This window comes from Carcharodon carcharias, chromosome 12, assembly GCF_017639515.1.
Source record: "Carcharodon carcharias isolate sCarCar2 chromosome 12, sCarCar2.pri, whole genome shotgun sequence".
Classification (NCBI taxonomy): Eukaryota; Metazoa; Chordata; class Chondrichthyes; order Lamniformes; family Lamnidae; genus Carcharodon; species Carcharodon carcharias.
In genome coordinates this window covers 78,110,170-78,136,595 of record NC_054478.1, presented here as the reverse complement: position 1 = coordinate 78,136,595, position 26,426 = coordinate 78,110,170, and the positions used below count along the sequence as shown (strand labels likewise).

At 41.4% G+C, this 26,426-nt stretch overlaps 1 protein-coding gene across 5 annotated transcripts in view; it reads left to right on the top strand.

The window, feature by feature from the left end:
• Nucleotides 1-26,426, top strand: part of ubr3 (ubiquitin protein ligase E3 component n-recognin 3) — a 345,071-nt gene that overhangs the window by 6,703 nt on the left and 311,942 nt on the right. For all 5 annotated transcript variants that reach the window (XM_041201112.1, XM_041201111.1, XM_041201114.1 and 2 more), the window contains exons 2-3: nucleotides 2,892-3,031; nucleotides 5,981-6,148. In XM_041201112.1, coding sequence (XP_041057046.1) covers nucleotides 2,892-3,031; nucleotides 5,981-6,148 — 308 coding nt within the window. The remainder of the gene's footprint in view (nucleotides 1-2,891; nucleotides 3,032-5,980; nucleotides 6,149-26,426) is intronic.

Sequence of the window (26,426 nt, the reverse complement as noted above, 5' to 3'; positions counted from 1 at the left end):
CTAGGTTCAGCCTTCTTCAGTTGTTTCAGCAATGACCTTCCCTCCATCGTAAGGTCAGAGGTGGGATGTTCAGTACCATTTGCAACTCCACAGATACTGAAGCAGTCTGTTTATGTGTAGCATATAGGCTTGGGTTGATAAGTGGCGGATAACATTTGCCCTGTAAGTGCCTGGCAATGACCATCTAGAATCAGAGAACAGTTACAGTACAGAGGCCATTCAGCCCATTGTGTATGTGCTGACCAAATAAGAGACAGCCATTAATTTTTAATCCCACTTTCAAGCATCTGGTCCATTGCCTTGCAGATTACAATGCTTCAGATACCTTTTAACTGAGTTGAGTGTTTCAGCCTCAGCCACCAATTTAGGCAGTGAATTCCAGATGCCCACCACCGTCTAGGTGAAAAGGTTTTCCCTCATGCCCCTCTAATCCTTCTACCAGTCCACCTTAAATCTATGCCCCCTGGTAATTGAGCTAGGGATTACAAATCTCTCCTATCTACCCACCCTATCTAGGCCCCTCATAATTTTGTACTCCTCAATTAGGTCACCCCTCAGCCTTCCCTGTTCTAAGGAAAACAACCCTAGCCTATCCAATCTTTCCTCATAGCTGCAATTTTCCAGCCCTGGCAACATTCTTGTAAATCTTTCTACTCTCTCCAGAGCAATTATATCCTTCCTGTAATGTGACCAAGAACTGTACACAATTCAAGCTGTGGCCTAACCAGCATTTTACACAGTTTCATCACTACATCACTGTTTTTGTATTCAGCACCCATCCAATAAAGGAAAGCATTCCATATGCTTTCTTTACCACTTGTCCTGCCACATTCAGGGACCTGTGAACATGCACTCCAAGTTCTCACTTCCTCAACCCCTCTCTATCCTCCCATTTATTGAGTATTCCCTTGCTTTGTTTGCCCTCCCCAAATGCATTACCTCACACTTGTCTGGATTGAATTCCATTTGCCACTTTTCTGCCCACTCAACCAAGCCATTGATATCTTTCTGGAGACAACAGCTATACGCCTCACTGTCAATCACATGGCCAATTTTTGTCATCTGGAAATTTCCCAATCATTGCTCACACATTTAAGTCCAAATTCTAACTCCGTCTCCAACAAGAGAGAATCCAACTATCTCCCCTTGACATTCAATGGTATTACCATCGCTGAATCCTCCACTATCAGCATCCTGGGGGTTATCATTGACCAGAAACTGAACTGGACCAGCCATATAAATACTGTGGCTACAAGTGCAGGCCAGAGGCTGCGAATCCTGCAGCAAGTTACTTGCCTCCTGACTCCCAAACCCTAACCACCATCCACAAGACTCAAGTCAGGAATGTGATGGAATACTCTCCACTTGGAAGAATGCAGCTCCAAAAGCATTCGAAGCTGGACACCATCCAGGTCAAAGCAGCCAGCTTGATTGGCACCCCATCCAACACCTTAACATTTCCTCTCTCCGCTGAGCGACAGCAGTGCATATCAAATACAAGATGCACTGCAGCAACGTGCTAAGCCTCCCTCGACAACACCTTCCAAACCCACAACGTCTACCGCCTAGAGGACCAAAGGCAGCAGATGCATGTGAACTACCTGCAAGTTCCTCTTCAAGACACACACCATTGTGACTTGGAACTATATGCTGTTCTTTCATTTTTGCTGGGCCAAAATCCTGGAACTCTCCTTTAACAGCACTGTGTGGGTATCTGCACAAGATGGACTGCAGTGGTTCAGGAAGGTGATTTGCCACCACCTCCTGGTGCAATTTCGGGGGGGGGGGGGGGGGCCATGATATATACTTCCTTCCAATCTTAAAAGTAGCTGCTCACCACTACTCTTGTGCTTTCTGTCTCTTAGCCAATTTTGTATCCACACTGCCCCAGCCCCTTTAATAGGTTTAAATTTTCCTAACCAGTCTGTTTGCACAGTTGAAAGTTCATTTTATGCTGGTTTGTTTGAGTTATCATTGTGATGGTTCTGCAGCACTGCAGATGGATTTAATAGCACTTGGGGATTGAATGAAGTTTAGTTTACTGGGGGAGAGTGTCAAGGTTTGGATGAAGTTATTGGTAGTGGCAACATCAAGTGGGATCCTGTGATGTGTTTAAACTGGATGAGTGGTAATCTCAGAATTGATAGCACTGGAGAGGGTTGTAATAAGGTGCTACAACAGTAATTGGGGGAAGGCCTGCCTTTGCAGGGAGGGTTTTGCAATCTGGCAGTGATGCATGAAGATATTGAGATCTGGGAACTCTGGATGTGATCTCTGGATCTGTGGGCACTATAAGGGCTCAAGTTTGGAGAAATTGGGCATGTCCAAGGAACTGATGGAATGGGAGGGATACTTCATGGTTGGGGAATGCTGGATACATGTTAGTTATAATCCTGAACAATTTTTATCATATCTCGATGCCTAAATAAATGCAAATATGACGTTTTTGGGATGGGAATCTTATCAAGGTGAGAAGATCAAATTTTGTGGAATGGAAGATTTTGTCAATCAAAATTTGGCATTAGACAGGGCAGAGCTGTACTTTGTCTCAGTCATTTTCCCTCACTTCAGCTTCAGAAGAGTATCCATACTGCAGGAATGTCAGTTTTTTCCACATTACAATCCAGGCACCTCTTGTATTTTGAGTGTGTGCACAAACTTTTGGTCTGTTTTTTGTTTTACAGCATGTTTGTGTTTTCTAGCAACTGGCTTAAAACTGCCAAAATATTTCACCTATTAAGATAAGTTTTTATTACTAATAACTCCTGCAGAAGCAAACTTCAGGTATTGATTCAAAGCATCCTGAAAAAGTTTCCATGTAGCATTGTATATTTGTATTTTTTCCTATGCTTTACCTACCAAAAAAAATAACATTTAAAAAATTCTTGTAGGTTTTGTAAAAGGCATCGATCTGCAACAAGTTCAAATATTCCTTCTGTTCCTAATGAACTGATGATGATGTCTGAACGTATACTCCCTCGAGTTATCCTTCGTCTTATTCAGCATTTACGGGATGGCTATAGTGAACCAGGTATGGCTACTGTCTGTTTTATACCTGTTTTCCTGTATTCTTCCCTAGGATTTTAAAAAAAAAACTTTAAAAAGTTGGTAGCATTCAAAGTAGAAAAGTTTGGATGGGATGCATCTTGGATTACTGAGGGAGGCAAGGGTGGAAATTGCAGAGATTCTGGCCAGTGTTCCAGTCCTCCTTGGATATGGGGGTGGTGCCAGAGAACTGGATGATTACATGTTCAAAAAAGGGAGATGGATAAACCCAGCAGTTACAGGCCAGTCCGCCTAATATTGGTGGTAGGGAAACATTTAGAGACTATAAACATGGGATGGGATGAATTAATTGAAGCTTAAAAAAAATCCTAGGCTACTAAATGAAAACCAGCATGGATTTGTTTAAGGCAACTTGTGTTTACCTAACTCAGAGTGAGTTATTTGAAGTAATGGAAAGGGTTGATGTGGGTAATGTGATTGTGTATATGGACTTTGAAGTGGCATTTGACACAGTACCAAAATTGATTTGAAACCAAAATTCAAATATGGGATTAAACAGGCAGTGGCAGTGCACATGCAAAATTGGCTGAAGGGCAGGAAGTAGAAGGTATTGGTGAATGGCTGTTTTTCAGATTGGAGGGAGCTATACACTAGCGTTCCCCCAGGGTTTGGAATAGGGACTATGACTTTTTCTTGTCAATAATTATACAAATTAATTTCCCTGGATTTGGTAAAACAGTGTATGGTTTGTGGATGATACCAACTCAGACAATTAAGCAATGAGGAAGATATTGGCAGACTTCTGGAAGAAATGGATTGGGGAAATAGGAGTCCACTGGCTTATGAAATTTAATGCAGTGAAGTGATAGATTTTGGTGTGAGAAGAGTTAATATAAACTAAATGGTCCAATTTTAAAAGGTGCAAGAACAGGAAATTTAGGGGTACATGTATACAGATCATTGAATGTGGCAGGCTAAGCTGAGAGTGTTTTTTAAAAAAAAAAAGCAGATAGGATCATTGGCTTTATAAATAGATATATTGATGTCAAAGGTAAGGAAGTGTTGCTGAAGTTATGAAACATTGGTTAGCTCTCAGCTGGAGTATTGTATTCGATTCTGAGCACCACACTTTTTAGGAAGGATCTCAAGGCCTTGACAAGGATGCAGAAAAGATTTATTGGAGTGCTACTGGGTTGAGTGACTTCAGTTATGTGGAGAAGCTGGGGCTGTTCTCCTTAGAGCAGAGAAGGGTAAGAGGTGATTTGACGTGTTCAAAATCATGAACGGCTTTGATAGGGTAAATAATGAGAAACTGTTCCTGTTAGAATCGGTAACCAAAGGACACGAATTAGTGAAAGAACCAGAGCTGATGTAATTTTTTTTGGCTTTGCACAGAGTTGTTGTGATATGGAATATACTGCCTGAAAGTGTGGTGGAAACATTAATTAGTAACTTTTAAAAATGTATTGAATAAGTACTTGGAGGAAAAAATGCACACGACTATAGGGAAAAGGCAGGAGAGTGGGACTAATTAGCTAACTCTTTCAAAGAGCCAGCACAGCCATTCTATAATGATACATAAATTATTGTAATATATTGACTGGAATGCGGTGGTGATTCTTGTGATATCCAAGGGAGGACATTTGGTAGGATGATTTTATCACCTTTTTCCTCTATCTAAAAACATAAAAAGGGGCAGGAGTAGGACACCCAGCTTTGTAAGCCTGCACCACCATTCAGTACGATCGTGGCTGGTCTTCTACCTCAACTCCATCTTCTTGCATTACTCCTTGGTATCCAAAAATGTATTGATCTCTATCTTGAATATACTCCACAACTCAGGTACCTGCAATCTCACAAACTGTACATATGGAATATGAACTGTGATGGATTTTAGGGTTGACTTTTTAAATGCATATTAAATTATACAGGAAAATAGTCTCAAAGAATGGCACATTTCTAGTAATTTTATATAATGTAATTTCTCTTAATTGCTTGATGTCCTGGAAGGATTTCCACACAGCAGTAGAGCCCCAAATTATATCTATGTCAATGTACTGTGTTGTGGTCACAGTTATGATCCCTGATATGTTCTAAGTTAACTTATCTCTCTTAAATACCACAATTATCCTTCATGTCCTTGGGCTAGGGAGGAGAAAAATAAGCATGCAGATTACCACCTGCAAGACTCAAATGAATGATGAAACCTATGAAGCCAACTGCTAACAAGTGCCTGAGAAGAGAACTTGAGAGAGCAAAGAGTAAAATTTATCAATATGTAGCTTATTGAACATAATTATTTACCCCTTTTCAGAGATATTAATACCACCTTCTGTGATATAATGTCCAATTATCACTTGAATTATTCCAGTTTCCACTGCCCTATACAGATACACTCCTATATAATTGGATGATCTGATATGACCTTGGTATTAGTCCTGAAATTGATTTTTAACAATTTGTACTTATGTTTTTTTGTCCTGAAGTAATAGATTAACTTGAAATATTGTTCAGGATTAACCTTTTCTTCTCCTTATTTGCAGTGTTTTGCAAAATACTGCTTTCTTCCTCTTTTCGAGGCTGAAGCATTCGCGTTTTCTTCTTAACTTGGTCTTCTCATATGCTTTATAGGCATAGATGTTTCCATGTGCTTCTGTAACAAGAATGGAAGGCTTATTGCCGCCCAATTTAAAATGCACAGATTTGCCAATATGATTTGATATTCTGTATGAAAGGTGAATTACTGATTTGCGCTGACTGAATGTGGTCAGTGTAGAATTCTCAATCATTCTTCTTTTATATAATAGATGTACTTTCAGGAAAGTACACTGAGAAATTAACATTTGATTTCCTGCCTTGGTATTAATCTATTTACATAGTTGTTGGCACATCACCTATTTTTAAGGCTACACTATGATGCAGGTATGAGTTTATTTTATTCAAAATATCATCATTATTTCTGCTTCGCCCATAGTTTCTGATCCAGCAACTGAGAGAGATCTTCAGAAAACACTCCAACAGATGGAACCCCTGATTTCTCTTCTTGAAGATCTGACCAAGATGGGAGGGGCAATGCGATCCATCTTGACAAGAGTTCTTACTAATCATCAGATATACAAAGACCTTAGTTCTGGTGACCATTGTAAGTCTCTGGTTTGTAAAATGGCTTGACATTACAAACCTTTTTATTCAAAATTTCCTGAAATGATTTTACAAAGTACAGTTAGCAAATCTCAAGTCCATTGGCTTACTTGGATTGAGTTGACTTTGCTCTATAACATAGCTGATAAAAGATGTGAAGATGCAATTTAGAGTACAGTTGGGTTTAACTGATTCAACTAACGCTAGCCATTACATAACCTTAAAGTGTATATGGATGACTTCCATCAGAGACTTTTTAAGGAAAAATAACACTTTTTTTTCTTTAGGCTGTATAGCTCTTGTGCTTGCCTTCAATTTATCTATCTAGCTACCTCATCTGGTGCAAACCTGTTGGGCCAAAGGGTTGAATTGGATATGAAGCATTCTGATTGACTAACATGTCCCATTAACTAGTGGAGAAGGCTGATTTGCTTAGTTCAGCAAGTAAAAACTTTTTGTGTATTGCTAAAAGTAAAAAGAATTACCAATCAAAATTACAAAAAGTATGAGATAGAATTAAATTATGCTTTACGGTTCTGAGTGGTTGTTAGCCCCAGCTGTAAAGCTCAAGAAACATTTCTAATCCAACAAATGATTTTTGGAAAACTTCTTCCAGTGCCTTCAACTTCTTCAAATCATATGAGCCTCACAATTCTTAAACTTTCCAGTTTCTCAATTTCTGGAGTTTAGACTGCTTTCTTTTCTATTTTGAAGTTATGTCACCCCAGTCTTGGTTTTTCTATGGGAGAATTATAGGTCATTGTTTCAAAATAATAGCTGATAATTTGACTTTATAGCAGTTATGATTCTGATACTGCTACCCTCCTGTACTACAGTCTACTTGTCACTTCTGCTTCTGGAGGCAAGACATTTTTGTCAAGTTTATCAGACCACATAGCTGGCTTACCAATTACTGATCCCTTGGTTTGCTATTTCCAGGAGGTGGTGCAAATGTGGTATTGCATAGCTTTGTTAATATAATGTAATGTGCACTGCACCATATCTTGTGTATACCATATCATTGTAAACACTCTCAGGTAAAGTTTCCTCTTAAAGCGTGTGTGAGGTCCTTCAGGTTGCTGTGTGCCTGCACAACTTGGAGAACATGACTCTTGGACAGTGTTCTCTCTAAGCTGTATAAGTGTGCAGTCATGCAGCATTTGGAAATGTTGTGCAGGGGCCAAACAAGCCATGCACAAGCAACGTTCCCTTAAGATGTGTGCATGTGCAGTCGCGTGTCTATTTTAAAGGGATTGTACCATGCAACAAGCCAGCCATGCACAACAGAGAAGTTACAGGGTATATTCCTCTCGGGATGATACATTTGTATAAATGTGTGATGTAGGTCATTGGACAGAGGAAAAAGATACCAAACAGAGTAGGGGCTAAGATGCAGCCCTTCGACCTCAGAAATGTCAGAGCTGTTGAGCTGACTGGTGTCATGCATGTTATCAAGGGAGACCAGTATGAGATTGCAAAGCTAGGGAGGATGACCAATTTTTCTCTAAGATGCAAAGTGCTATTTGCTGTTTTCTGCATATCTCTTAAAGCTAACATAGGGAGAACGTGATGTCAGCTCTGAGCCCCTATTATATTGCCTAGTCAGTGGAGCCTGGCAAAGACCTTCCCAGTGATTCTGAGGAATGAGATGCCCTGGAAGTTGTTGCAATCAGCTTGATTCCCTTTGTTCTTGTATATTGTGGTGATGTTTGCATCATGCATATCCTGTGGGACTGAGCCTTCTCTCCAGTAGGGCAGGAGAAGATTGTGGAAGTATGGCAGCAGGTGGAGCTTTACATACTTGAGTACTTCAGGGTATTCTGTCCTTTCCAAGTGCTTTCCTTGCTGCTAGGGCCTTATTGGCCTTTTCAAGCTCAAGTAATGAGGCTTCTATATCAAACTGATAAATGACAGGTAGTTGTGGAAGATCTTCAAGCACAGGCAGAGACATATCCATCTGTGTATAGCTGGGATTAGCGCTCCACCCAGTAGGCCATTTGCTTGTCTTGCTAGTGAGTACTTATCTCATCTGTGGATTTCAAAGGAGCAGCTTTGGCGATGGTGGGGCAGAGTGCTCTTTTGATACTGCAGTACATTGCAGGAATGTTACAGTTTGTCTGTCTTTGCATATATTGATCCAGTATTTGCTGGTGCATTACCTTGCCGTCTTCCGTACAAGGTTTGTACGTGGCTCCTTCAAGTTTCCCTGTGGTTCAGCCTAGGGATGTAGGGTGCCTAGTTGATATGTCGCTGTGAGGAGGCACATACAGGGGGTGCCTTGGCAAAGGCACGAGAGACTGAAGCACATAGGTCATCTTTATAGTAAGCTAGCTAGCAGCACTGAGATAATGCAGCTGCACTTGACGCATAACATCACCCTGTGGCAAAACCACTGACCGTTTTGATATCAAGAATGGGTGAACCAGGGCTGTTTCTTAGCTCCTACTCTGGTATCATTTTAGTATGCCCTACTGACCTATACTTTCACTGCTGACCTGGGAGGAATGTACCTCCACACAATATGACGAGAATCTCCCCAACCTATCAAGACTGAAAGCCAAGACAATAGTGCGGTGTGGCATGCCCTGATCAGAGATCTTCTGTATGCTGAAAAAGCTACAGTAGTTGCCGAGACAGAAGACCAACTCCAAAAGTTCATGGATTTTCTGTCCCATGCTTGTCATGTTCTCCCTCACCATCATTGCCAAGAAAAGTGTAGTTATGGAAACAGTGTTCTGTCTCTGCCTGTGATCAACAACGACACCACTGTAAATTCTGTTAGCTTGAGTCCATAGTGATAGAAGAGCTGAACATATGCATTGGAAACACAGCCACCAACTTTGGCTGACTAACAAAATGGGCGTGGAAATAAAACAAACAGACCCACAGACTTGCGATGCTCTGCCTGCGAGGACTGTCTCCTCAGCACATCGCTGTATGGCAGTGAAGTTTAGACAACTTGCACTTACCAAGAACAAAGACTCAACTTCCATCTCTAGTGTTTATAATGCATCCTTGGTATTGCATGGAAAGATAATCTCACCAATGAAACAGTCCTTTTCTAGGGCCAAGCTTGCTAGTGCTAAGCAAGCAAAGAAAACTTTGCTTGTATAAGCATGTGCACAGAATGGAAGATAGCCTTGAGGATGCAGCTCTCATGGAGGAGGAGGTAGCCTGTTCCAAAAGATCAGGATGCCGATAGTTCAGATTCCAGGATGCTGACAAAAGAGACACAAGCCCTCAACATCAGTCATGACAAGTGGGAAACTCTAGCTGATTGTTGCAAATGGTGCTACTAGCTTTGGGCATATGTTCACCATCACAATATCATGGATTCAGAAGCTCCAAAGCAAATGCCAGCCTTGCAATAAAATGTCAACAGAGATCACCCCACACCACTGGCTAGGGACAACTTTGTGCAGCACTTGTGGCAAACTTTGAATGAGATGTGCAGCAAATAATCTCATCTGGCCTCGCCAAAGTTCTGAGGCTGCATTCCCATCACCTCCTTGCAGTTGGAGGAATGCCAACCAAAGGCAAATGTGTAATTTTGCTGCAAAGTCAGAGACTTTGAAAGCTGCAATAAAGAAAACTACACTACAAGCTTCCAATGAGGAGCTATACTCCATAATGCACAATAACAATTTAAATTTATATGGAACCTTTTTAATGTAAAATATGTCCCAAGGAGGATCACAGATTGTAAAAGTGGATGCCCAGCCACAGGAGATATTGGGTGTGGTGATCAAAAATGTGAAGAGGCATAGGGGTTTAGGAAGTAAATTCCAGAGTGTAGAACCAACAGAATTGGAGCTACAATTGTCAACGGTGAGGAGGTAGGGAAGACAAAAGAGGTCTGAGTTAAAGCAAAGGACAGCTTTGGGCAAGAGGTTGTAGATCTGAAGCAAGTTAGAGATGAGGAGGGGTGAAGTTGTGAACAGTTGAACAAGAGAATGAGAATTTTCAATTTGAATTTGAGCCAATATAGGTCAAGGACAGGGATGATAAGTGAGTGGAAATTGCTGCAGATTAATGTTGAGGCAAGAGAATATTGTGTAAACTGAAGTTTCCAGAAGATGAAGGAAGATATGTCATCCATAAAAACATTGGAGATGATAAAGGATTTATCATAAGATCCCTGATCAGGGCATGCCGTACCGCACGTTTGTCTTGGCTTTCAGTCTTGATAGGTAGGGGAGATTCTTGTCATATTGTGTGTGGAGGTACATTATAAGGCTGAGGATTTCAACAGCAGATTGACGAAGAATGACCAGTGGGTGATATTAAGGAAGAGAAAGAATACCTCCTTTGTGATGGAGATAGCTTCTGTTCCTCTAAGTTTGGGGTTGAAAAGGACACCCAAGATTATGAACAGTCTGGTTTGATCTGAAATAGTCTAGGGAGGGACTTGGCAAGGTAGGAGTTTGTGGTGGGAGGTTGAATGTGATAGCTTTGGTTTCCCAGTATTTAACTAGAGGAAATTGAGGTTAATCTAATAACAGATTTTGTTGAAACGTTTCCTAAGCACAGAATTATCGGAAGGGTCGAGACAGATAATGGGAGATGTCATCAATAAACATGTGGAACCTGACCCCATGCCTGCAGACGTCTGAGTAATATGAGGAAGAGGAGGGGGTGCAGAGGATTTTTGGTGGATGGGTATTCAAGGTAATGGTGCAGGAAGAGAGGTTTTGTTGGAAATTCTCCTGATTATGCTCAGTAACTAAGAGTGGAATCAATGATGGGATCCAACTCAACTGTACAATGAAAGAGAGGAGTTGGTGGAGAAAGGTAGACTATGGCAAAGGCTGCAGAAAGAATGAGTTACTTTAGCCACAAGTAATGCTGTTTGTACCTTTTTTCTTTATGGCTCTTTTTGTGTTGAGAGAGGCTGAAATGTTAATGGCTCAAATAGAGAGCTGTTGGTGAGATGTGTTTGGATCTGACAGGTGACAACATGTTCATAGACTTTGAAGAAAAAGGAGATGGGGCTGTAATTTGCAAGTATAGGTGTCAAGGGTGGGATTTTAAAGAAGACAGGAAAGGGGTTGTGGATAAGATCAACTTGATGGCATGAGAGGTGAACTGGGTGGAGATTTGGCTTGTGTGTGCAGAGCAGCAGCTGAGTGGTCTCTATCATAGTGATCTGAGCTCCTTGCACATTGAGGGGAGGGGTACTTGGTAATGAAGAAAGGAGCTAGATGATCCTATGGGGGATGGGACATATTTTTCTTAGAGTGGCCGTGTAGGTAATTGGGTTGAAAATTGGTAGTGATTGGTGAAAAACATGGACAGGGTGAAGTTTGAGGTCTTGTGCGTAGATAAAATTTGCATTGTAGGTTGCATGAAGTCAGCTTGCAGTATCCTTAATCCAATGTCTGGATTTGGAATCCATTGCAGATAGGGAGCCATTTGAAAGGAGCAACATTTAACACGATTATGGAAGGTGATTATCCAGGAGAATCAAAGGGCTGAGGTGGAGAGTGCAGCATGAGCCAGAAAAAAATGACTTTAGTCTTCAGAAAGGTGTGTGGTGACCTCTAGTGTCTGTAATAGCAGAGAATAGTGGAAAGAAAATTGAAGACAATGTGCAGTAAAATGGAATTTGAGGTTATATCATTACAGCCATTACTTCCTTGTAAGTTGTAATTAAATTATTCCTACTGAATTTAATGTTATTTATCATTGAAAATTCTTCTCTTGTATCTGAGAAATGGAAATTGACTGGGAGGACTGGTAAGGTAAATCAGGCACAAGAAATTTGTCTATGATTGCAGCATTGTTTTTGTTTTCTCCTGTGTGTCTTATGTGCTTTTATTACTGCCTGCTTATCTGTGAGCTTCTGTCTCCTTTCCTTGTGCTCTGTTTTTCCTTTTGTCGGTGAGAGGTAGTGGCTGGCAGAGTGGGGAAGATAGGTCTTCATGGTTCCCGATCGAGTTTCATGATTGACATGGAGTAATTGTGGCTTGTATGGCTGTGGCAGCTTAACAATATCTACTACTTCATGCTGTTCCTTTTACTTCCTGCAACTCCCCTGCTCCTGCTCCACCCTTGACACTTGATCTTTTACTTTTGTAGCCTTGTGCCCTCTATCCCTTTCAATTTCTGATTCCCTGTGACCTTTTGTGTTCCTTACCTATCCCTTGTCCTTGGAACATTTCTCCCATGCCCTATGCTCTGACCTTCCTGATTCCTTTACCTGATCAGCTCCAACTGCTCTTACTCTTTCCCTCTATTAGTTTGTTTGTTCTGCTTTCATTTCATATTTTTACTTGAGATTGCTAATTTGACCAACAGCTATTATGTTTTCAGCTTCAGGGTGATGGCACAGTCTAAGCATGTGCAGGATTTTCCATCATGTGTCAGTAGGATAGTGGCAACCTGATTCATAGCTGGAAGGATACAACATCTTGTGTGTAAGAGGATATCTGAAATTCTACGAGTTACTTGAAAACAAATCTGCAGAATGAATTTTTCAGGTAAAGCTTCATAGGTTAGCAACTGTCTTTTTTCGCTGAGAGAGGGTGCAAAGCCAAGAGACAGCTGGGCATGAAAATATTTCCTCATCCTAGTTTGAATCCTTTTTAAACAAAAAAAAGTGATTGGAATTTGGAAACTTCTAAAGCAAACAAAAAGGGTTGATTACCATCACCTGTCTTAATAGCTAGCAAATAAATATTGATTATTCATAGCTGTACTGAAAGCATTTGAATCACTACACTTGTAGAATTTGAAAAAACAAATTATTATGTACAGATAGGTAACAGATGCAGTATTTGCATGTGGCTACAGTGTAGGATATAGCTGCTGGTCTGTGGAAGAACCCCTACAGACAGGAATGGGTTTTAGTAGTTAGATCAGGGATGGTCATCATGTGGCTTAGTAGTGCTGGGTGAGGAATTGTTTTCAGAGGTGGGGGCAGGGTCAGTGGTTGTTGGGTTGTGTTTCCTCGGTTTTGGTAAGACAAAGAATGGGAGGAGGGGTGAAGTCCTAGATTAGTGTTTTTCTTCAATAACAACTTGCCTGTATAGTGAAACATCCCAAGGCATTTCACAGGAGCATTCTAAAACAAATTCGGACATTGAGTCACAGAGATATTGGAGTTCATGACCGAAACCTTGGTCAAAGGGTGGGTTTTAAAATGTCTTACAGATGTTTAGGAAGGAAATTACGGAGTTTAGGGTGTTGACAATTGAAGGCATAGCCTCCAGTAGTGGACTGATTTTTTTAAAAAAAATGGGGAATCTGAAGAGGCCAAAATCGGAGAGATGCAGTTATCTGAATGTTGTGAGGCTGGAAAAGATTGCAGAGTTAGGGAAGAGTGAGGCTGTGGAGGGGGCTTGAAAACAATTGAGAATTTTTAAATTGTTGCTTAACCAGAGATCAGTGTAGGTCAGTGATCATTGGGGTGATGGGGCAAAGAAATTTAGCGTGAGTTAAGACACAGGCAGCAAAGTTTTGGATGACCTCAAGTTACAAACAAACTCCATTTTGAAAGATAGCTTTGATTACCATTGCCTTCATTTCGATAGGGACTCTAAACAAAGATATTAATAAACAGGTGCAGGAAAGGGTACATCAAGAAATTTGGTTGCAACATGCACCACATGACAAAAGTAGGAGAAGGGTTCAAGTATACTTTTAGAAGTTAGGCTAAAGATTAAAGAATAAGTCCTTCAAAAAGCAGTGGTCATAGAGCTCTACAGCACAGAAAAAAGCCCTTCAGCCCATTGAGTCTGTGCTAGTTAAACAAGTAGCTAACTATTCTAATCCCATTTTCTAGCACATAGCCTTGTATGCCATGGCATTGCAAGTGCACATCCAAATACACGAGGGCATCTGCCTCTACCACCCTTTTTCGGGTAGTGAGTTCCAGATTCCCACCACCCTCTGGGTGAAAAAATTCTTCCTCACGTCCCCTCTAAACCTCCTGCCCCTTACCTTAAATCTGTGCCCCCTGGTTATTGATCCCTCCACCAAGGGGAAAAGTTCCTTCCTGTCTACCATATCTATGCCTCTCATAATTTTATACACCTCAATCAAGCCCCCCCCCCCCCACCCACCCACACACACACACACACACACACACACACACACACACACACACACCAAATCCCCTCTGCTCCAGGGAAAATAACCCCAGTCTATCCAATTTCTCCTCATAACTAAAACTCTCCAGCCCAGACAATGTCCTGGTAAATCTCCTCTGCCCTCTTCTCTAGTGCAATCTCATCCTTCCGATAATGCAGATTCCAGAACCGCATGCAATACTCTAGCTGTGGCCTAACCAGCATTTTATACAGTTCCAGCATAACCTCCCTGCTCTTATATTCTATGCCTTGGCTAATAAAGGCAAGTATCCCATATACCTTCTTAACCACCTTATCTAGCTGTCCTGCTACCTTAAGGGACCGGTGGACACGTACACCAAGGTCCCTCTGATCCTTGGTACTTCCCAGGGTCCTACATTTCATCACGTATTCCCATACCTTGTTTATCCTGCCCAAGTGCATCACCTCACACTTATCCGGATTAAATTCCATTTGCCACTGATCAACCCATCTGACCAGCCTATCTATATCCTCCTGTAATCTAAGGCTATCCTCCTCACTATTTACCACCCCACCAATTTTCATGTTATCTGCGAACTTACTGATCAACCCTCCTACATTGAAGTCTAAATTGTTTATATATACCACAAATGGCAAGTGACCCAACACCAATCCCTGTGGAACCCCACTAGACCCAAGCATCCAGTCACAAAAACACCGCTTGACATCACCCTCTGCCTCCTGCCACTCAGCCAATTCTGGATCTAATTTGCCAAATTGCCTTGGATCCCATGGGCTCTTACCTTCGTTATCAATCTCCCATGCGGGACCTTATCAAAAGCCTTGCTGAAGTCCAAGTAGACTACGTCAAATGCGTTGCCCTCATCTACACACCTGATCACCTCTTTGAAAAATTCAATCATATTGGTCAGACATGACCCCTTAACAAAACCATGCTGACTGTAGTCTCAAGATTACTCCCACTACCATGTGCTAGAATGTGTCTCAAATAGGAAGATAGTGGAAGTAAACGCATGGTTGAAGAAGTGGTGGAGGAGGGAGAACCCCAGATTCTTTTTTTCCTTTATGTATGTATCTTAAAAAAAATAAATGAAAGGGATATCCTGGGTTCTTGGCTGCAAGAGACTTTGATCTCATAATATGCCTCCCTGTCTAAATCTCTGGTTGGTGCATTGATTTTAGTCCTAAGGCAGGAGGAGCCTATACAAGTGGGTGGGTTGCGCCTGAAGAGAGCTGGTACTAATATTTTCACAGGGCAATTATCTGGTGCTCTTGGGAAGGGTTTAAATTAATTTGGAAGCATGAGGGGAGTGAGTGTTAAGTGTAGATTTGTTGTATGCAGGTGATGGTCATTAACTGGAGATTCTCGGATGTTGTAATAAATAGGAAAAGTGTAACACTGTTGGGTGAGGGGTACATGCTTTATTTAATCTCTGTAAATAAAAGCTTTTAAAATGTGCAAAGTTTGCCTCCAGTTCTATCCTCTAGAGCCTGGCTTTCATGGTAGCGGATGATGATTAGCTAAAAGTGAAGGTTAAAGACTCAACAACATTTTTTTTCAGACTAAAGTATAATCCAGTAGCCATGGTGGAAAGTGGCAGAAAGCAAGTTTCCACTATTGGGGTATGGTTACCCTTCAAATTTGTTGGACTCTGAGCCCTATGGCCAGTGGAAGAATGAAATGAATATGTGGACACTGGTTACAACCCCACCAAAGAGAAAATCAGGTGTGGCCTTGACCATCACTTCTTCCTACAAGTAGTACAATGAGAATTATTCTGTGAGATGGATGTTTCACTTGGACAGGGGTGAAGGTTTGGACCTTCTGTTGTAGTTCTGGATGATATCTACAAGAAAGATGGTTTTGTCAGAATGTCTCATATGGTCAGTCTGCTGGTTCTAACTGGTGTTTGGTTCTTTGAGAATGAGACTCTGGATTATGCCTGCCATTTCCAGGAATTATTCTGAACAAACGGAACATTCCGCAGTGGCACAAAAGTAGAGGACTCGATAATTTCCAGATTTTGAAATACTCCAGATACCAGGCGCAGGGGGCCAATGCAAAGGAAGGATTAAAGGCAAGTAGAAGGAGCATCTTTTAGTGGACCTGGCTATTACAGCGCAAGACAAATATATGGAGCAACAAATATCAGTGTCTTTACAATGCAGGAGGCCATTTGGTTCATTCAGTCTGCACTGGCTCTCTGAAAGAGGATTCCACCTAGTCCCACTCCCCTGCCTTATCCCTGTAACCTTGCACATTATTTCTTTTCAGGTAGCAATCCAATTCCTTTTTGAATACTTTGATTGAACCTACCTCCACTGCCCTTTCAGGAAGTTTGTTCCAGACTCCAAACACTCTGGTTGAAAACATTTTTTTACTGCCAATTATATTGAATCTGTGCCCTCTAATTCTCCATGTTCTCTTGAGTGGGAACAATTTCTCACTATTTACCCTGTCCATACCCAACAGGACCTTTGGATACCTTTATCAAGTCCCCTTTCAGCTTTCTTTTCTCCGAGGAAAACATCTCATCTATCTTCATAGCTACAGTTTTTCATTCAGGGAATTGTCCTTGTCCTTGTCCTCCACCTCCAATGCCTTCACATCCTTACTCACATACGGTGCCCAGCACTGGATGCAGCACTCCTAACTAGTGCCATATACAAGTTCAACATGACCTCCTTAATATTTAATGCTGCTATTAACAAAGCCTAAGATACTATATGCTTTATCAACAGGCTCTGACATCTTCAATGATCCATGTATTTATACACAAAGGTCCCTCTGACCCTGTGCACCTTTAGAGGATCTCCCCTTAAACTATATCACCATATTTTTTCCTGTCAAAATGAATCACCTCACTTCTCTGCTTTGAACTTCATCTGCCACTTGTCTGCCCAATCCACCAACATGTCTGCCTTTTTGACGTTCAAGACTATCCCCATCACAGTTCACAACATTTCCAATCTGTGTCATCTGTAAATTTTGAACCTTGCCCTGCACATCAATCTAGTTCATTATGGATGAATGATTCCCAGGACTGTGCGTGAATAGTTAATAAGTACTTCAGGTGTGTTCAGAACATCATTATGCAGTGAACAGTCAATAGTCAAAGGGCAGGTTCATGATAATGATCCATGATGAAGAAAATTCTGAGGGAGAGGATGAAGATAATGGTATGACCTGCATATGTTGTAAGGACTTAAACTTCTTGAATCCAGTGATGAATGTGTTAGCCACAGACTCCTTTTAACTCTGCAGTACTAGGTAATGACAGTATGTGGGACAGATTAGTTGAAATGTTATCTTGACTCACTAAATAGTGGGGATCGATGCAAGGTTAAGGAATGTATAAGTACTTCAGGTGTGTTCAGAACATCATTATGCAGTGAACAGTCAATAGTCAAAGGGCAGGTTCATGATAATGATCCATGATGAAGAAAATACAACTCCTTGCTTTAGGTTTGGTGATGACAACAGATTGTGATTGCTGAAGAGTTGTAATTCCATGTAAAATAGCTGGAGTAAGCCATTTTCTAAATAATGAGGTAGTCTCAAGAGGCGTGTTTCTGCTGTTGAGTAAACCTTCTGTGGCCAAGGCGCAAATGAAACTTGACATGGAGCATGAAAATGCAATCGTTTTTGGCAAGTCCAAGTATCCAAGGACGGCTCCACTTCCCATTGTGAGCCTTCCGATGGCGCATGCCTTTAACAAGGTAGTTGCCATGGATCAAAATGTATAGTACAAAGACAGAGATATATTCATCCTACATTTTGTAAACTTGGGAACCAGAATTAGCCTTTCTACAGTAATATATAGTAAGGACAAATGGTTATAGACAGAATTGTGGAGAAATCGATGGGAACTGGATGTGGGACACCAGCAACGTTTCTGACTGATAATGGAGGAGAATTTGTGAATGACAAGTTACAGACTTGTGTGAAAAATATTCATGACCATCGTGGAGGAGATGGTGGCATAGTATTATTGTCACTGGACTAGTAATCCAGAGACCCAGGATAATACTTGGGGACCTTGAATCCCACCACAGCAGAATTTGAATTCAATAAAAGTCTGGAATTAAAAGTCTAATGATGACCATGAAACCATTGTTGATTGTTGTAATGCCCCTTCCTATAGACGAGGGATTCTGCCATCCTTGCATGTGACTCCAGATCCACAGCAAATTTTGGTTGATTCTTAACTGCACTCTGAAATAGCAAGCCATTGTGTTATAAACTGCTACAAAGTTCATTCAGCATCGACTTGGGCACTGGAAAGGAGAATGGCAAATTCAGCCCTGTTGACCCCGCAAAGTCCTCCTTTTCTAATATCTGGGGGTTTGTGCCAAAGTTGGGAAAGCTGTTCCACAGACTGGTCAAGCAACAGCATAGCAACGCTGACATAGTCCTACTCACGAATCATACCCTAATGTTTCAGACACCACCATCATCATCCCTGAGGATACCCTCCACTGTGTGTGGCACTACCACTCTGCTAACTTCAAACACATCTAGCAACTGAAGACTGGGCATCTATGAGGTGCTGTGGGTGCATGTCCCACAGGACAGACCCAGCAGAGGTGGCGGCACAGTGATATACAGCCCTGAAAGACTCTTGACGCCATGAAGTCTCATGGCACCAATCATGGGCAAGGAAATCTGCTGATTACCATGTACTGCCCCCCCTTGGCTGATGAATCAGTGTTCTTCCATGTTGAGTACCACTTCGAGGAAGCACTGCAGGTAGTAAGGGTGTAGAATGTACTCTCTGTGGGGTACTTGTCCATCACCAAGAGTGGCTTGGTAGCACAACAACTGGCTGAACTGGCTGAGTCGTAAAGGACATAGCTGGTAGACTGGGTTTGCAGCAGGTGGTGATGGGAACCAATAGTATGGAAAAACATACTTGACCTCATCCTCACCAATCTGCCTGCCGCAGATGGATCTGTCCATGACAGCATCAGTAGGAGTGGCCACCACACATTCCTTGTGGAGATGAAATTCCACCTTCACATTGAGCATACCCTCCCATCGTGTTGTGTGGCACTACTACTACTGAAGTTTTAACACATCTAGCAGCTCGACTGGGCATCCATGAGGTGCTGTGGGCCATCAGCAGAATTGCACTCAACCAAAATCTGTAACCTCATGGCCTGGCATATCCCCACTCTGCCATTACCACCAAGCCGAGGGAACAATCCTGGTTTAGTGAAGAGTGCAGGAGGGCAGGCCAGGAGCAATGCCAGGCATACCTAAAATGAGTGTCAATCTGATGAACCTAGTGATAGGGCTAAGCGATCCCACAACCAACAGATCAAATCTAAGCTCTGCAGTCCTCCTGCCACATCCATTTGTGATTGGTGGTGGACAATTAAACAACTCACTGGAGGGGGAGGCTCCACAAATATCTCCATCCTCCATGATGATGGAGCCCAGCATATCAGTGCAAAAGATGAGGCTGAAGCATTTGCAACAATCTTCAGCCAGAAGTGCCGAGTGGATTATCCACTTCTGCTTCCTCCTGGAGGTCCCACGCATCTCAGTTGCCAGTCTTCAGCCAATTCGATTCACTCCACATGATATCAAACGGCTGAAGGCACTGGATACTGCAAAGGCTATGGGCCCTGACAATATTCCAGCAATAGTACTAAAGACTTTTGCTTCACAACTTGCCATGCCCCTAGCCAATCTGTTCCAGTAACAGCTAAACACTGGCATCTACCCGGCAATGTGGAAAATTGCCAAGATTTGTCTGCATAGAAAGCTAGACAAACCCAACCCGGCCAATTACTACCCCATCAGCCTACTCTCGATCATCTGTAAAAGGTAGGGGTCATCAACAGTGCTATCAAACAGCATTTGCTTAGCAATAACTTGCTCACTGATGCTCAGTTTGGGTTCTGCCAGGGCCACTCAGCTCTTGACCTCATTACAGCCTTGATTCAAACATGGACAAAGCAGCTGAATTCCGGAGGTGAGGTGAGAGTGACTGCCTTTAACATCGAGGCAGCATTTGACCGTGTAGAGCATCAAGGATCCCTAGCAAAACTGGAGTTGATGGGAATTGGGGTGGGGGTGGAAAAGCTCTGCTGGTTGGATTCATTCCTAGCATAAAGGAAGATGGTTGTTGGTCAGTCATTTCAATTCCAGAACATCACTGCAGGAGTTCCTCAGGGCAGTGTCCTGTGCCTAACCATCTTCAGCTGCTTCAACAATGACCTTCCTTCCATCATAAGGTCAGAAGTGGAAATGTTCGATTGCACAGTGTTCCGCACCATTCGCGACTCTTCATGTGCTGAAGCAGTTCATGTTCAAATGCAGCAAGACCTGGACAATATCCAGGCTTGGACTGACGAGTGGAAAGTAGTTTTGTGCCACGCAAGTGCCAGGCCATGACCATCTCCAACAAGAGAGAATCTAACCATTGCCTCTTGACATTCAATGGCATTACTATTGCTGAATCCTTCACTATCAACATCTTGGCGGGGGTTACCATTGACCAGAAACTGAACTGGACTAGCCATATAAATACTGTGGCTGCAAGAGCAGGTCAGAGGCTAGGAATCATGTCGTGAGTAACTTGCCTCATGACTCCCCAAAGCCTCTTCACCTACAAGGCACAAGTCAGGAGTGTGATGGAATATGCCCCACTTGCCTGGATGAGTGCAGCCCCAGTAACACTCGAGGCTTGATAATATCAAGGACAAAGCAATCCGCTTGATTGGCATCCCATCCACAAATATTCGCTCCCTCCACCACTGACTCGGTGGCAGATCTACAAGCTGCACTGCAGGAACTCACCAAGGCTTCTTAGCACGTTTCAGACCCATGACCACTGCTATTTTGGAAGGACGTGGGTTGCAGACGCATGGGAGCATCACCACCTCAAAGTTCCCCTCCAAGCTACACACCATCCTGCCTTGGAAATATTTTGCCATTCCTTCACTGTCACTGGGTCACAATCTGGAAATTTCCTCTGTAACAGCACTGTGGGTGTACCTACACCACATGGACTTCAGCAGTTCAAGAAGGCAGCTCACCACCACCTTCTCAAGGGCAATTAGGGATGTGCAATAAATGCTGGGCCTAGCCAGCGATGCCCACATCCAATGAGTGAATGGAAAAAAATATTGCAACAAAGTCATTTTTGGCAATGGACTTTGATAGAAATTGTCAGTAGTCAATTAAATGCTATAATAATAAAAAAAAATTTAGCTGATGAGCTGGACTGTAAGTTGACAAGGTGATCCATGCAAAGAATTCACTCAATTGGAGAATATAGTCCCTATCAATTGTTCTATCGGCAAAATCCCAAATTGCCTTCTGTGCTGTGCAGTAATCTCTTGCCCAAGAGGAACTGCAGTTATTTGCATTTTTCCCCTGCATATTTGAATGCTTTACATGCAGGAAATGGGTTTTTATCAAGGCTGAGATCTGAGAACATTCAGAGAGCACTGAGGAATCATATCATTTGTGCCATTAAGACTCCAGGAGACTTAGGATGCTTTAAAAGACAGGATCATAAATGGAAAGACCTTGCTATAGTAATAGGTTGTGTTGATGAGATAGTACTTATCAATCATGGCAATAAAGCTATTTAATGTTCATTCTAATTACAGAATTAATGACAACCCCCAGACTGAGTAGCTGATAGAAGTAAACAAGATACCTTGCACTGCAAATATTCATGGTTTTGTGATGAAGGCCCTGAGGAACGCAAAGCGGTATATCAAGGGCTGGATAGTGATAATCTAAATTATCATGGCACACATGATAGCTATCGCATCCACAAGCTGGTTGCTCAGAATGGGTACTTGGGTGGCATGCATTCCAGAAGGGATCCAGTGATTTAGAGGGTTGCGAAAATTGTGGAACATATAGGAAAAGTTATTGGCAAGTTTTTAAATTTTGGTTGAGTTATTAGTATGATGGCCAGGAGCGGAGGTCCATAGACTGGCAGAATGGTATGGAAGAGTGGAAAATAAGACTGTAGTGCACATACTCATGGTGAGCCTAGCTTGGATAGTAATGGCCCAGAACACACCTACCAGAAGCAGAAGCCCTCATGATAAGTTTTGGTGACTGCCAATAAATGTGAGGATAAATGAATCACAGAAGCAAAACAAAGGGAATGAGATGAGTTGGTAAGTGTATATTTTGATATACCAGGTAAGGGACAGAGCTTTGCACCTGTAATAAAAACCAAATTCTGGTCTGGCAGATCTAGCGGCATTTGTGGAGAGAGAAACAGTTAATGTTACGAGTCCCAATATGATTTCTTTAGAACATCAACTCTGTTTTTCTCTCCACAGATACTGCCAGACCTGTTGAGCTCGTTTTTTTTTTTAGCATTTTCTGTTTTCATTTCCAGTCTCCAGCATCTAGTGTTTTGCTTTTACTTTGTCATATCACTAGTCCGCTTAAAATAAGTCTGCCTGTTCAGATGCAAGTAAAAAAAATTCCATAGTATGTTTCTGAAAAACGGCAGCAGCTTTCAGCCAATATCCTGGCCAAGGTTCTTCAATCTGTCCTTCTCTCGACTGTTGAAAAATAATAGCTTTTCGTCTTCTGGTTTTTTTTTAAATTTTGGGAAAACAAGCACAAAGACTACAATGGCCTGAGAAAAGACACATTGAAGTTTTTATTGAGAAAAGTGAATTGTCTTTCTAAGTGACTTATTTTTCTGTAATCGGAGGAGAATAGTTGGTGTAATTACCATCCGAGTTACTTTTTCTCTTACATTATCAATTTTAATTTCAATCTAGGTTTGAAAATGCCAGAAAGTAGTTTTTTTAACACATATTGGAGAATCGTTTTGAATAATTTGGAAAAACATCTGCTGAAAAATCTGAATGCAGAATGAGAAAATATGTACTTCAGATTATAGCCCATCTCTTGCTCATGGAGCAACTTGGCATATTACATAGGTTCAGACTGTGGAATTTTGGGATATTTGGGGCCTGGATGTAATTGATAATTACATGATGAGTTAATGACATCTCTGCTCTTGGGGAAGAATATAAATTTCAATCCCTGGTTTACATATAGTTTAAAAACAAAGCTTTTATTAAGTTGACCTTTATTATGGGCATCAGAAATTTTCTTTTAAGGAAGAAATGCAGCTTAAAAAGCTGTTTGAATGATTTAATTAGTTCAACTTATTTCACCTATTAGCAGTATTACTGATGTGTTATTGAGGATTGGTTGTTTTCATTAATCCTGAGTAGTTTATTGTTGGATGTTTAGCTACCCACTTTTCTCATTTGTTCAATTGTTGCTGATTTACAAATGTGCAGTTTGAACCACTCAAATGTTATTCTTTGCATTCATAATTATGGGGACTGATGACTGACTTGGGTAATTCTGTCCATATTTTTGTAAAAACTAAATCTGATATAATAAACTAATAGGAAATGTTGGAAGTGCATGGGAAGTTGGTCAGCATCTATAGTGAAATGACAACTGATTGATTAGCTTGCTGAATGACCCTTCATTAGAACTGAAGGCTGAAAAATATACAAACAATTCCCAACTAGTAACAGGTGATTATTTACCTTGAAAATGAACTATTGTTACAGTGTAGGAAGACATCTCATTTGGCTTAATGTGATTTTCAAATTTCAGGAGTGGTTGTCAACCTTCTTGGCTTCTAAGGTTTCCCCCCTCCCACCACCACCCTGATGTTGCTAAAATTTCCCTGGAACCCTCATAAGTCAAGCACTTTTCTTATAAAACAGTTATACAATTAGTTGTGCTGTTTTTCTCTCACTTTGTGAAACCTATCACTGTGCTGAGCACAGACATCAAGACAGAGCATGTGGAGATCATCCTCGATATTCATCCAGGCTAAGTGTAGCTGAAGTTGGTAGAGTGTTGAAGACCACTTGGAAGAGGCACTGAGGGTAGCACAGGCACAGAATGTACTCTGAGCGGTAGACTTCAAAGTCTACAACCAAGAATAGCAGCACAACTACAGACTGAGCTGGTGAGCCCTGAAGGGCATGGTTATTGGGCTGGGCCTGTAGCCCATGGTGAGAACACTAACATGAGGAAAAGCCTACTTGATCTTGTCAGAGTCATAACAGCACAGGAGGAGGTTATTTGGCCCATCAACTGTATGCTAGCTCTCTGTGGAACAATCTGGTCAGTCCCACTCCATCGTTCTATTCCCATAGCTGTACAAGTATATTTCCTTCAAATAACCATCAAGATTCCTTTTGAAGTCATTGATTTTCTCTGCTTCTATTGTTTTCAAAGACAGCAACTTGCAGGTCATTACCACTTGCTGCAAAAAAAACCTCTTCCTTACATCGCCTCTGTATCCCTTTCCCAAAAATCTTACATCTTTGTTCCCTCATGCCTTCATACTATTAGCTATTGGGCACAGCTTTTCCTTGTTGACCTTATCTAAACCTATCATCTTTTACATCTCTGAAATCTCATAATCATTTGTTGCTTATACAAGAACATGAGAATATAGAGTATGCTGTTCAGCCCCTTGAGCGTGCTCTGCTATTCGTTAAGATCATAGCTGATCTGATTGAGGCCTCAACTTCATTTTCCTGTCTGTCCCCTGCTCCAAGGAGAACAACTCCATATTCTCCAACCTAACCTTTTGGCTAAAATCATCCTTGGAACCATTCTGCGCATCCTTCATGGACTCACAGCTGTTCTAAATTAGCTTGACCAAAACTGGATGTAATACTCTAAAGTTCTAGTTAGACCATAACTAAAGGTTCAGCATAACTTCCCTGCTTTTGTACTCTTACCTTCAATTTATGAAGCCCAGGATGCCATATGCTTTGCTAACTGCTCTCTCAATATGTCCTGCAACCTTCAAATATATATGCACATGCACTCCCAGTTTCCTCTGTTCCTGAAGACTCTTTAGCAGTGCGCCATTTAGTCTATATTTCCTCTCCTTATTCCTTCTACCAAAATGCATCACCTCCCACTTCTCTATTAAATTCCATTTACCACTTGTCTTCCAGATCCTGTTGCAGTTGATTGATATCTTCCGCGCTGTTTGCCATCTTTCAAGTTTGGTATTTATGGCAAATTTTGCAATTTAACTTTTGTATTCCAAATAAATGGGCACATCTAGCAAAGAAATTGATAAGCAACCCTGAACTAAATGTAATTCAAACTAGCTTGAAGTTAATTACACTTTAAAAAATGGATGGCCCATTCTTAAGCCTTGCGTTTAGCCAAAGGGTCTCCGCTTACATAATTCCACACTTTAATAAATGGCACAAATTTTCAGATGGAAGTTGGAAGAAGATTTACAAACTTAAGGATTTCTTTGTGGGTCAGAGTCTTAAAGGGCAATCACATTCATTAATCTAAATTATTTTAGATGGATCTCAAGAGTTTACAAACAAGTTGTAAACGGAAGGTTGTAATCCATTTACTACTTTGGGTCACAGGGTCATTTTTAAGTTGGGGATAATTAACCATAAGGGTTTGTTTGGTATCACAAAACATGCCATGTTGTCATAGCGATGAGCTGTGGGAGATGGGAGGTTCTTTTGTTTAATTTATTTGGATGTTTGCTGCAAAAGGCAGTCTGGTTCCAATTTGGGCTCTGGCAGTCTGCAGCTCACTGTAGATAGCTAAAGCAGCTGGAAGATTTACTCTACCTCGCAGCTAATGGAAGAAATCTACTGTGATCCATTACAGAGCCTTGCGGCGAAGAAAGTAATCTAGAATTAACTGGGAAGCATTGAGAAGGCAACCAGAAAAGGGGTTGAGGCAACCACAGTCGAGTGGAGGTATTAAACAAAGCATGTTACCTCCTGAGAATAGCTGGAACTGAGGAGAATTAAAGCATATACCAGAGGACTGTAGCGGGCATACTTTTAGGTGACCTCGACAGAAGTTAAATAATGTTTTAAGAATCCATAAAGCATAAGAGAATTCTTGGAAGGAATAAGCAGTAAAACTGTATAACAGACATAGTTCTAAACCATATTAAGTTAATACTGCTTGTTTTAAGTCTTGTACATACAATAAAGTTTGTTTTGTTTTAAAAATGTGAAATCTAGTGTTGTAATTATATTGGTTAAAATGTTTCTCCTTTAGATGTTAATGATCCCTAAACAGATTGTAACAAAAAAATGTATAATACACATACTTGCCGTGGTCTTAAGAGAACACTGTTTACCATCCTAGTCTGAAAAATAAACCATTTGCCTCAACTC